Source organism: Rhinolophus sinicus, chromosome 16 (genome assembly GCF_057876585.1).
Source record: "Rhinolophus sinicus isolate RSI-liver-muscle chromosome 16, RSI-T2T, whole genome shotgun sequence".
Taxonomy (NCBI): Eukaryota; Metazoa; Chordata; class Mammalia; order Chiroptera; family Rhinolophidae; genus Rhinolophus; species Rhinolophus sinicus.
In genome coordinates, this window is record NC_142516.1 from 9114962 (window position 1) to 9128797 (window position 13836).

Here is a 13836-nt window from a genome sequence, read left to right on the forward strand (position 1 = left end):
TGTGTCCTCTAGAATCTGTTGTCTGTATAGCCAGGGAGTTTGCATTTTGGAATAGTCCCTGTATCATTCTTCGGCATTATGAAATGAAAGTGAAAGTTAACAGAAATCTAATTCCAGAATCGTCAAAGGGTAGTTTCTTTCCTATCAAACAACACAAGTATTAGTTCTTGTCTTTTTGGCATTAGCTTTAATATTGTAGTAAAAAGTTACATTTTGTCTTTTCTTCTTACAGCGGCTATGTGACTATGTTTGTGATCTCCTCTTGGAAGAGTCAAATGTCCAGCCAGTATCAACACCAGTCACAGTGTGTGGAGACATACACGGACAGGTAAAATTTCATGAACAGATTTTTAGCTTTGTACTGTCCATCGCCCATGTGTGTTTCTACTTGTGCTGCAACAAACAAACGAAAACAACCAGCTGGTAGTTGACTAGATTACCTCCATGTGTGTGACACTAATGATTCTTGGTTCCTGTTACTGTGAATAAAATCTCTGGTCAAATTATTCATGGAGTTTGTTGAAATTATGTACTTGCAAAGGGAATAAAATACAGCACTGTTGCTCTGTGAAAAGGGGGAAATATAAAACACAAATGTGGACTGCTCGTAGTTACTACGATTAATAGGAGATGCTTTGGTTTTAGGCACTAATTTTCTGTTCATTCTATTCACTTGTCATATTTTGTTGGAAATTTATCATTTCTTTAGTGGGAAGGAGAATAGCAAAGGTTCAGAAAGATAAAATTGTTGGTACATGATTTTGCAGCAAGTCACTGCTAGAATGGGATGAGAGAGATTTAGTTCATTTTTTTCATCTGCTGGGTTTTTTTTCTTTCTTAACAGAATGGATTTTTTTGCTTGTTGTTTTTTTTTAAGATTTTTTTATTGGGGAAGGGAACAGGACTTTATTGGGGAACAGTGTGTACTTCCAGGACTTTTTTGCAAGTTAAATTGTTGTCCTTTCAATCTTAGTTGTGGAGGGCGCAGCTCAGCTCCAGGTCCAGTTGCCCGTTGCTAGTTGCAGGGGGCGCAGCCCATCATCCCTTGCGGGAGTCGAACCGGCAACTTTGTGGTTGAGAGGACACGCTTCAACCAAGTTAGCCATCCGGGAGCTCAGCGGCAGCTCAGCTCAAGGTGCTGTGTTCAATCTTAGTTGCAGGGGGCGGAGCCCACCATCCCTTGCGGGACTCGAGGAATCGAACTGGCAACCTTGTGGTTGAGAGCCCACTGGTCCATGTGGGAATCGAACCAGCAGCCTTCGAAGTTAGGAGCATGGAGCGCTAACCGCCTGAGCCACCGGGCCGGCCCCCATCTGCTGGGTTTTTGTTTGTTTTTAAAAGTTTCAAGGCAGTGACAGAAAGGGCACACCACATCTTTAGATCCTGTCAATGTTTAGCCTAGTTATAAACCTTCTATGTATCTGTAAGGGTTTTTTTTTTACAGGGAAATGAAAAGTGAAGAGAACACCCATAGCCTGCTATATGCATGCAAAGGAGTTGGGACTATACGACATATAATACATTGTGAACAGTGAAATATTTATGAATGCTAATAGGACTTGCGGTCTTCTGTGCAATTTCCCTGCCTTAAATATGACTGCCTAGAGGAGCAGAAATTGGTTGTGATGAGAGGCTGCTCAGTGAGTAAAGTCCTATTTTGACTACTTAGAGGGCTCTTTTCTTTTTGGCTTTTCAATCTGCCCTCTGAATGGTTGATAGTATAATATATCTGACATCTGTATGTTATCAGCTTCTAAATAGAAACCCCATTACATCATCTGTGATGTGTTAAACTTTTAGATCTCCAAAGTAGATTTTAGGAGTGGATATCTTAAAATTTCCATGTAACTTTTCTCCAAAAGTATAATAAACATTTTAATTTTACTAATGTAAAGGATATTAATATAAGCAGTGCCTTAACATATTCCTAAAAGCTGGAGTAAACCAAGTAATGTTTTCTTCTAATTATAATATTGAAATTGAGGGGTTACCTGTTATCAAGAGCTTGTCAATATATGAATTACAGCCAAGATCAAAGGTCAGGAAGTTAGAGACAACTTCAAACTACTAGAATTAATTAAAATCACAAAATTGTAGTTCTATATTATATATACCTTCAGTCAAATATACAAGTCTTGCTAATAATTTATCTTGTGTTTTGAGGTTAACAGAGTGCTTTTTCATATATTCCATGTAAAAAATTTTTCAAGAGTCCAGTAAGATTGGATCATTTTGTAGAGAAGGAAACTGAGACTGAAAGAAGAATTAGCCCAAACTCTCACAGCTACTCAGACACAGCAGATAATTAAACTCATTTGGGTGCAGGGTCGCCCATGTTACTTGAAGACTACCACTAAACTGTGAACATTGTTTCTCTTGTACTTGACTCCTTAAAACAATTGCTGATCAAAAGTATGAGAGTTGAGATTCTAAACGTCGACTGACTGATTGAATCAAATGTAAGATGTGTCCTTTGGGACTTCTACAGTTATCTTTCCTTTGGGCTAGTTCTGGAATTGCAGATTGGGTTATGAGTATAAATAAGCGTGTTGGTAAGTAAGCATACACAGTCCTCCCTTGGTGTCCTCAAGAGATTGGTTCCGGGACCTCCCACAGATACCCAGATCCAGGGATGCTCAAGTCCCTTATGTTAAGTGGTATGATATTTGCATATAGCCTATGCACATCCTCCCATATACTTTAAATCTAGGTTACTTATAATACGTAATGCAATGTAAATGCTATAGTTGTTATACTGTATCATTTAGGGAATGATGATAAGAAAAAACGTGTCGTGCTCAGTAGAGATGCACCTAACTACATGGTACGCGTCAGCAGGAGTAAGCCCTCCGCCCCCACCAATAGAATATTTTCGATTCATGTTGAATTGGAGGCTGTGGAATCTGCAGATAAAGAAGGCCGACTCTAGTGCTGAAACAGTGTCATCTGGAGAGGAGATTGTAGACTTCAGTGTCAGGCAGAGCTTGGTTTAAGTCCTGGTTTGGCTACATACTAGCTATTTATGAAGCCACCTCAGCTCACAAGTTCAAGTATGGCCTATGGATCCTTGAGGGTCCCTGAGGTGGTGCAGAATCAATTGAGGGTAAAACTGCCGGTGCCTCAGGACGAGTCAGGGGAGTGGTACCAGACTGCTGGTGGTCATTGTCTTCTTCACCAGCATGCGTGCACAGTGAAAGGAAATGCCAGTCTCCCTTAGGAATGTCCTTGATGAAGCAGTGGTGTTAGCTGTAACTCAGCCCTGAGTGGATACTTCTGTATGTGGTGAACTAGGAAGTATGCGGCAAGCACATCTGCTGCGTACCAAAGAAAGATGCTTTGCTCAAGGAAAAGGGCTTATGCACTTCTTCGTATCACGAGCTGAGTAGCCTCTGTTTTATAGAATGCTATTTTTGTTTGAGACAATGAATGACTATGGGTATTTGGCAATCACTTTTGCAAAAGTGAAGTCATGTCAAAGAACACAATTGACAGTTTTTGTTGTCAATGCCAAATTTTGAGTTTTCAAGTGAAAATTGAAATTTTAGAAAGTTTGATTTAGCCTCATCACCATGAGGTTAACAGCTTCTAATACTTAAAGACTCTTCTAATGAGATGAGTGGTAATATTAACGTGTTAACAAATACAGTTTTTTGATGATGTATAATGAATTGTCATTTCCATTTTCCAAATGACTGATGTGTTATTCACTCAGTGTTAGATCAATCTATCTGAGTATGATAAGACCACTTATTAGAAGAACATGCACCATTATCTCTGAAGGTAGTTAGAATACTCCTTCCTTTGGTAACCCATATCTCTGTGAAAGCTGGGTTTTTTTACTTTAATCCCAATGGGTTGAATGTGGAGGCAGGTTATGAGTCCAGTTGTGTTGTATTTAGCCAGACATTAAAGAGATTTGTAAAACTGGAAAACACTGCCACTCTTCTCATTAAATTTGTTTTGTTTTGGGAAACAGTTTATTTTTATTAAAAATAAGTGTTACTATTTAATGAGTTTTGATTAAAATGAATTTTAAAAAATCATACATTTTAATTTGTAATCTAGTGAATACTGAGTGATATAACCTACGTAAAAGCTTTTTGGGGACCATCAAATTTTTAAGATTACAAATGGGTTTTGAAACTAAGAAAGTTGAAAAACTACTGAGCTAGCCAACTTAAACTGTTTCCTTACCTCTAATGTTGGATAAAATTGACTTCTCAGGATTGGTTTTGTTTTAAAATGAGAACATTTACAGAGTGTCTGTGATATGAAAAATGTATAATAGATGGTAGAAATTATTTGTGAAATGATGAGGTGGGCTTCTGGTAATGTAGGATGGTTAATTGTCTACACATGTTTTTGGTAAATGTTTATTATATTAAATAATTTTGGACAAAACTTCCAGTATGGAGTGGGAACTATGTGTCCCTAAAGCAGAGTTTTTGATTGTCTATTAAATGTGCATAGGGTAAATGGAAACTTACAAAGGTTTTATTCAAGGACATATTTCTGTAAACACCAGTAGAAAACTTGAAGTTAACTTTCTCTTCTACCACACTTTTATAAAAGCAGCTTCTTTAAAACTTTTCAATGTTTCCTTCCTGACTTTGTGTGTATACATACTCAGTTTTTACATAGTAAAATTGTGTAGTTATAGGTATAGTTTTGTGTTCCATTCTTTTCCCTAATAATTTTTCCATTTTGCTACATAGTTTCCATTGTAATCATTATTCATGACTGCATAAGGTCCAAGGCCTTGAGTTGATATATCATACTTTATTAAACTATTCCCTGTGTTAGTCATGAAGCTTTTTTCTTTTGTTATTATAAATGATGTAACACATTTTCTGTATAGTTACCTAGCATTTGAATTTTCTCTTTTTTTTTTTGGCCTTTAGGATATAATCAAAGAAGTGGAATTACTAGGCCAGAGTAACATACACATATATCGGGGGTGCCAAAAAAGTGTACACATTTTAAGAGATGTTATCTATGTATTACTTTTCAAAGTTGAATTGAATTATGGTAGCAATGTGTAGTATGACATTTGCTCAAAAGATGGTGTTGATCAAATGAATGTTAGCATCATTCATTGTGTTACAATTTTAATACAGTTTTTTCCTTTCTTAAAATGTGTATACATTTTTTGGGCACCCTTTTGGTACCCTCTATATATATGTGTATGCATGTACATATACAGAGAGAGACAGACTGTGTGTGTGTGTGTGTGTGTGTGTGTGTGTGTGTGTGTTTTACTACTCATACTGTGTGTTTATATGTAAATATATAAATATATAAGTGAAATGATACACATACACATATACATCTGTGGTGTGGGGAGTGGGAAGTATACTCATTTCAAAGGGAGGGACTCTACATAGTAGAAATGGACAGCAAATGTTTTGAAAAAATAATAGTCTACCACTTGGCTGAGATTGAACGCTTGTTTCACTTATTTGTGTGCTAATTTTAAGAAGATAGGAAAATACTATTTTAAACTTTTCAAAAGTTTTGTTTAAGCAAGTAATAACTCTTTAGTTTTACGAGACATTGTTATAAAGGGTAGTGCTTTATTTTCGTCATTCACATTTCAGTTTTGTTCACAGTGATGAAGATTCTTGTACTAAGTGTTAGAAATTTAAGTAGTAATTTTATTTTCAAGTATAAGAGATAAATGTGTAGGAAATTATTAGTTGTAGTTGGTACAGTATATATAGTCAATTCCTTTCATCTAAAATCCTTTTTCAGAAAAACTGAAGTTTCCTTAAGAATTAAATTAGGTTAATCTAGTTGATCGAAGTTACCAAATGTACAATTTGTCAACTACCAGTTTTCAGTCAAATAGAATATGGTGAAATACACAGTTCTTTTTATTACTGATTTTTTATAAGACACTCTGCAGCTGTGGGACCTAAGGGGACACTCTCCAGCAGTAGAGTGACGAAGGTAGGTTGGTCTGTTCTTCATGACATAAAGTGTCATGTAAATTCATTCTCTGAAAGAAATTCTTCTTATCCACTTGTTTCCTTTTCATTTTAGATGCTGAAATGGGGAGGGGTGGTTAGGTTAGCTTATTGACAAGTTAGATAACTGATAAATTAAATGATTTCAGATTCTCATGTGATAGGTGGGGAGATGTGTGAAAGAAATTTGAGAGGGGAAACCTATAACATGAATGATCTAGGAATGACTTTACTGGTAACTATGAGCTTTGTTTAAATGCTTTTTTTTTCCTTTTAGGTTTGGGAGCTGTGTGCTTGGCAGTTTTGCTTACACTTTATTTTTTTATTAATGTAAATAATTTTAAGTCCTCTTAATTAATTGCTTGTTTACCCATTTTGCTCTCAGATTTATTATTTTACTGCTTTTCAAGAATTTGTAATCAACATATATCACCTTTGTTTTATAGTTTTATGACCTTTGTGAACTATTCAGAACTGGAGGTCAGGTTCCTGACACAAACTACATATTTATGGTATGTAACCACCAGTGATATCAAGTACTTATTTAAAATGGAAAGGATCTGTCTTATTACATGTAAATTACATAATAATTTCATTGCCATGTGATAATCACTATTTAAATATATAAAAAGATGATTCTATACTTTTCTACATTTTGCCTTGTCCTCTAGTTGAGAATAATTGCTTTAGTAAGCTGCTGTATACACACATAGGACTGGGTTGTAGCCCTCAGTTATGGCTAGGCAGAAAATACACCACAACCACAGGTTTAAGGCATAAATGTTTAATTTATTGCTATTTTATGAGACTTTTTTGAGCATTCATTTTTACCTGTTATTTGTGGATTGATGCGTACACACAAACATTTGCTATGAAGGGATGTATTTGCTTACCTTTCTTTTGGAATGTAATATTACTGTTGAACTTTTTCTGAATTCTCTGTTATGCTCCTTCCTTTGAAAAATTTATGGGTCACTTCCCTATTTAGCTGTTTCCTACTGGTCTAATATTGGCCCAAATAAGACCTTAATGGGAAGTGTAAATAGCATGTGCTGTTTTAAATACAAAGCTAACCCTGGAACACTGTTACAGTGTTTGTTTTTACAAAACAACTATTTTCTTCAAGTTGGCAGTTCTTCTGATATAGTTCAAATGATTTTTGAAATTCATTAAAAAGATTTGGTTTCATACAATTGACCTTTTAGAAACATCTGTTAGTGTAAGTTATAGAGAATTGAAAACATGGTGATTTTGCAGGGAATGTCATTGAGAAAATTGCACTGCAGGTTCCTGTAGGCCTCGTGAATCATAGACTAGCACACACATAGTAAAAACATCTTCTTTACTTCCATTTGAAATTTTTGTAAAACTCAATTTCCAAATAATTCTATGTGTAACTCCATTTTTGTTATTTTGGCCTGTGTCTTGGAATTTGTGCGCTTTGGTATAATTATTTAAAACTATTGTTGCTATTATATTGTTTGTAACTGTAAACTTTTGCTTTACAGGGTGATTTTGTAGACAGAGGTTACTATAGTTTGGAGACCTTCACTTACCTTCTTGCACTAAAGGCTAAATGGCCTGATCGTATTACACTTTTGCGAGGAAATCATGAGAGCAGACAGATAACACAGGTGTATGGATTTTATGGTAAGGCCTTCTGTTTCTCTGATTCTGAACGTTGTTTTACTTTCCTCTTTGGGAAAAAAAGCCACACAAGTACATGTGCTTTATAGTACAATTAGAAAATACAGATAATCTTTTTCTACTTTCTCACCTTTTAATTCCCCCTCTTCCCCAAGTCGGTGGAAAAGCTCACCATGGAGAGGGAAGCACCCTAGCTTGGCGGTGTGCCTCTTTCCAGATCAGTGCCTGAGAGTGTGGTACTCAGTTTACCGCATTGGAATCATCTGGGTGCTTGTTAAAAATGTAGATTGCTGGACCCCCCTGCAGACCTTTTGGGGTGGGACCCTTGGATTTACTAAAGGTGGATGTTCTGACCACTCAAGTTTGAGAATCTATTCTGTATTATGCATATATTTGTGTGTGTGTTGTATACATACGTGTGTACGCACACACCACACTAAAATGGGATCATACCTGCTTTTTTCATTTACTATTGTGACCTACCTGTTTACTTCATCCATGTTACTTACATACCTGCATTGTGTTGTACTGTATGGATGTCCTATAGTTGATTTAACCAGTCCCTTTAACAGTAGATGTTGGAGTTATTTTTAAGTTGCTGTTATACACATAGCTGAATGAATATGGATATCCTTTTATATGTATATATATATTCATATATTTGATATACCAAGGATATATGAATATCCTTTTACATATGTATGAAATTATATATATAAAAGCTGTGTGCTTGCTCAAGAGAATCCAAAGATGTCAGGGATTAGAAACAGAACTCAGCCATTAAAAGAAAAATAGCCACTTCTATAAAACTTTTATATGGTTGCAAGTTTAAAAAAAATGAGATCAAGAAGTTCTTTGAAGGAGGTAGGCAGTAGAACTATTGAGACGGTTAATATCAGTTTTCCTTGAGAACATGTAAAGCAAATATTGAGAGATTTGAAAACATTAATTTCATAACCCTTTAGTTTCAGATTTTATATTTTGAATTACCTTTTGTCATTATAAAGATCAGCTGAACTCTCTTACTCTATTATTACTTTAAGCTGAATTTCTGTTGTCCTAACATGGGATATATTCTTTATTTTTGTGGGCAGATTCAGAACTTCATTAATGAGAACTCTTCTGTTTCTTTTGTAGATGAGTGCCAAACCAAATATGGAAATGCTAATGCTTGGAGATATTGTACCAAAGTTTTCGACATGCTCACAGTAGCAGCTGTAAGTTTACATAAATCTTTATAAAACCTCAAGTATTTTCTTGCCAATAACACTTTGCATATTTTTATTTTATTGCCATCTCCGTTATATTGATACCATTAGCATTTATTGATAAATATATATGTGACTGAGTTTGTTATTATATGTATGTTCAGTTCTTTGTTATCCTTTTTTGCTAGTTAATAGATGAGCAGATTTTGTGTGTTCATGGTGGTTTATCTCCTGATATCAAAACACTGGATCAAATTCGAACCATTGAACGGAATCAGGAAATTCCTCATAAAGGAGCATTTTGTGATCTGGTCTGGTCAGATCCTGAAGATGTGGATACTTGGGCTATCAGTCCTCGAGGAGCAGGTTGGCTTTTTGGCGCAAAGGTCACAAATGAGGTAAAGCCAACCTTTTTTGGAAAAGCGGTTTGTTGGTTGCTAATGGACTCCTAAAGAACTATGGTGGCTGTAGATAACAAACTTCCAATCTAGTTTACTATGGTGTTTGTGGATATCAGATATCTCGTCTAGTTTATCATGTATGTATTTCCTTAATGGTTAGATGAGTTGACATAATGAAAGCACCTCCTTCAGCATCTACTTGGTAATAAGTGTAAAATAAATGTTCCTCTTCTTTCAAATATTGCAATTAAGTAATGAGATATCAAGGGCAAGATAGATAACTTTTTGAAAATAAATACATTTTTTATGTACATCTTTTTAATTGAGATACGTTGACATACAACGTATTAGTTTTAGATGTACAACATAATGACTTGATATACGCATGTGTATATATTAGGAATAGGCAACTTTTTGAGGTTCACCCATCTACACACACACATACACACACACACAGATGAGCTTGTATTGGGAAGTAATCCAGCATAGAGTCAGAGAGGTAGGTTCAACATAACTTAGGTAAGTTATTTATCCTGTCTGAATCTCTGTTTCCTTAAATTGTAAAAGAAGGATCATAAATCTCTTTCAGAATTTTGGTAAGAACAGTACTAAACCCTCAGTAAATGATGGGTATTGGTAGAAATATATTCATTATTAAACCATGAAAATCTTTGTTTCCTATCTGATAGTACTTATAGAACACTTTTCTTCCAGAAACTTCTAATTATGTGACTGTATAATTCTTTTATACAGATTTAATAGACTCAGGCCAAAGTGGCTCTATTTGCCTATAACTTATTGAAATGATTGGGGGTAACTGAATGGGTTTTAGAACCATGAGAACTGTATTTAGAAACATGAATTATACTTTATTTAAATGTCTATTTTCTTATATATATAAGTTGGTTTTTTTTAAAAAAATATGCTGAATACTTAACAAAACCTTTCTAAATTGCAGTTTGTTCATATCAACAACTTAAAACTCATCTGCAGAGCACACCAACTAGTGCACGAAGGCTACAAGTTTATGTTTGATGAGAAGCTGGTAACAGTATGGTCCGCTCCTAATTACTGCTATCGTTGTGGAAATATTGCCTCGATCATGGTCTTCAAAGATGTAAATACAAGAGAACCAAAGTTATTCCGGGCAGTTCCAGATTCAGAACGTGTTATTCCTCCCAGAACGACGACGCCGTATTTCCTTTGAGGCCTTCGCCCATCCTGCTGACCCATTTTTTCTGCCCTCTTCTTACCCCAACTTTCGTGTATTACCCTATACAATATACTTTTTATTGAGCACTTTGCTGCTGAAATGCTGCCTCTTGCCTTTTTTTTTTAATTTTTAAATTATCTAAATTTATTGTTTGTTGTGGTGTCAATAGCAATGTTTTTCTGTCAGTTTTCTCCCCCATCCCATCCCTACCTTGGACTCATCTGAGAAGACTTGAGAAATGTCTTAATACTCATACTGCTGCATGTAGCTCTTGCTTATTTTCTGGTCTGAGGGAAACAAGATGTGTTTCCTTTTTTAAAAAAGCCAATTGACAGAACAGACTACACTGAAATCCTCCCTTTTGTATCATTCAGCTTTTTGTTTTAGTTTGGTAAGTTTTAAGAAATTTCAGCAGCAAAGTTGTTATTCAGGGGGCACGACGGACTGCAGATGCCTCGAGTTATGTGTACTTGTCCCAGCTGTAAACTTCATTGTCCTTTGTTGGATGATATTTTAAATGGATATAAAATAAATTGGTCTAAAGGGCTGCCCTCCTTGTTGTGTTTTTAAATTTTAGTTAAAAACTGCTACAACTTATGACTTTGTACATTAAGATAATTGTATTAATCTTTTTTCAGATTCCTTGTATTTTTTAATAAAGTAATCTTGAAACCCAGATAGGTTAAAGTGTTAGAAATTTTAAGCAGCTTACATTGTTTGCTTAAAGTTATTCTTTTTTTCTTTTTTTTTCCTAGTCAGAGTTCTTGACCCTTTGGTTATTGAGTTTAAAACTTCAACTGAAATTCAATACTATTTATTTAAAAAAAAAAAATCACTAAACTGTGCCTAAAGAACATAACTGCCATATTAATGTTTTGGTTTATATCCTCTATAGTAATAGAAAAACATTTAATACTTGTAATGCTGATGTGTTCATTTGATACCAATTGAGTAGAATGTGATCAATACAGTTTACAATCTATCATGAGTATCATACAGTAAAATCTATGTACTTTTCAATAGGAATCATTCTCTTGCTGTAACACTTGACCTTAACTTTTAGAAAGTGTTCATTTTTTAACTGCAACTGGAAAGGTTGAAAAGTCAGGACTCTTATACTTGTGAACTGTAATCTGAAGCAGGTTTTAAAAAGTGTAGAAGGAAACAAATTGTCCTCTTTTGTAAAGATCTTTGATACCATGTTTTGGCTTTGTGTAAGTAATTTGAATATCCAAAGGGTTGTGATGATTAGTTCTTGATATGCAATGTCCCCTTAATAAGGGCAAGTGTTCCAGTGTCTCTTATGACTGTGGTCATAAATGATGTTGGAATTTACCGTTTTGTGAAATAGTTGGTATCCCTTTACTACTATAATTAATTTTTGTCATTCCAGGAAATCCTTGTGAAGCCAGCCAATTAATAAAGCACTTTAGCATCTGTTCAGGTAGTTTTGAAAACCAACTTTTCCCCTTCAGGATAAGAACTTCCAGGTTACCTAAAAATGCAATAAAAATCTTTATAGTGTATGCTTCTTGGCACATAATTTTTCATCAGGGTTTTCTTTGATTAAATGAGCACAATACTGTTTTGATTTCTTTTTCCCAACCACCCCGCTACTTGTGAAGTTTTTAAATGTATGGCTATATGAAAGAAGTGGCTAAGACATTTGCTGCACACACTTGAACTGTTGGGTCAGTAGCTTTGTGTCACTGCCCTGACCCCATTGTAATTCAGGGGGAAAGGTATTAATCGTACAGGTATATGTAGCTATGTATTTTACTAATTGTGAAACACTGGAAATTAATGATGCAGACAACTTGGTGTGGTGTTTGAACAGCTAGCTCTCTGCAGTATTTTTTTCTGTTACCATAAATTGTATTTAAGTGCTTGCTCTCCCCTGCTTTTAAGTTACCCAATAAAACCGGTAACCCCCATCTCTCCCTTCCCATTTGATACTTCCTAGCGTAGATTGATGTAGTTGTTTTAGTTATGTGACTTTTATGTTTAGTTATGTTTTAGTAATGTGACTTTTATTTTTAAGTCATGGTGTACTGCATCTGTTTGTCACTAGTTGGGCATGTGCCAATAATACTCTGTCCATTCCTTAACTGCCATCTCTGTTCTGCCTGATTTTTTTCTCTTAAATTGAATAACGGCTTTTTGCATGGGGGAAAAAAAAAGTTTTTACTGTTAGAGGGAATGTAAAGGGAAGAGAGAGTGAATGTATTGGACTTTGTAAGCCTAAAAGGAATATTTGGATTCCTCTACTAAATAAGGGCTATGTACTAAATAGAATAATCATGTGGTGGAAGATACGTGGAAGTCCTAGGTTTGTAGGCAGGAGGAGCTGTTACTCCCTGTATCGAGGCTGAATGTAAACCCCTTATGTTGTATTAATAGGGATAATAACTATTTTTATTGGCGTATGATATACTTGGTTTCTAATAAAGTGCCCCAGGCTCTAGTGAGAACTGTCTACTTTTAATTGCCAATCACTCCCTTTCCTTATTTGCCTGATATGCTCTTGGCTAGCTTTTTAGAGAGTAATGCTTTTTTCCTGAAAAGTCTCACGACTTGAAATGTGTTCATTTGGGTGTGATCCTAAAAAGCCTGGATCAAGAGCAAATCTAATATGTGACCTACATCAGCTCCTGCTCTGTCTGGATGTCTAGAACTGGTGGAAGATTTTGACGTCTTAAACCCTGGGTTTTGCTTTTGAAATATTGTTCATTAAGATTTGTGTGTTTTTGTTTGTAAGCCCAGCACCAGGTTTTGGAAAATGCCTATATTGTGAAAGCAAATCTAAACTCTTTCTGAGCCTCTTTCATTGTGAGAAATAGAATTGCTTTTCCTCAGCCTCCAGAAAATTGTGTACCTGGAGTTGAAGAGATTTAACAGCAAGAATCCAGATTTTTAAATGTACTTGTTTTTCAAATGCTAATGTTTGTAAAGCACCTTCAGTTCTTTGGATGAAAGGTGCTATATTCTCTCAGTGTAAATTAATAAAAATATTATAGGAAGTTTGTCAGAAAATTTTATCTAATACATAGTCTGTAGTGTATCCCGAGAAGAAGCTAGCATTTTATATAACACAGATTAAAAAATGCTTATTCCTTCACTTGGTTGCTTGACTAGTAGTAAACAGAAGTGAAACTTTTTTTTGTTCCGCATTTGACTCTGAGCTGTGTTCCATTTCGTTAAAGGCATCCTGGGTCCAGTGCCCAGAACTGTGCTTCACGAGATTGTCACAGCTCTTTCAATTGTATATTTTCAGTGTAAAGTCATGCTGAGAAAATACACAGTTATAAAACAACAAAAAGAAGCATTTGGCAAGCCCCCTAGCATTCTACCAAATATAGTAGATGCTTGGGGAAAGTTTTTCCTTGTTCCCCTCTTATTAG

The 13836-nt window shown here is 35.2% G+C and overlaps 1 protein-coding gene across 1 annotated transcript in view; it reads left to right on the forward strand.

The window, feature by feature from the left end:
• PPP6C (protein phosphatase 6 catalytic subunit) overlaps window positions 1-12906 on the forward strand; it is a 27954-nt gene extending 15048 nt beyond the window's left edge. The window contains exons 2-7 of the mRNA XM_019728572.3: window positions 233-328; window positions 6413-6478; window positions 7475-7616; window positions 8751-8830; window positions 9010-9219; window positions 10181-12906. Coding sequence (XP_019584131.1) covers window positions 233-328; window positions 6413-6478; window positions 7475-7616; window positions 8751-8830; window positions 9010-9219; window positions 10181-10429 — 843 coding nt within the window. The 3' untranslated portion in view covers window positions 10430-12906. The remainder of the gene's footprint in view (window positions 1-232; window positions 329-6412; window positions 6479-7474; window positions 7617-8750; window positions 8831-9009; window positions 9220-10180) is intronic.
• The last annotated feature ends 930 nt before the right edge of the window (window positions 12907-13836 follow it).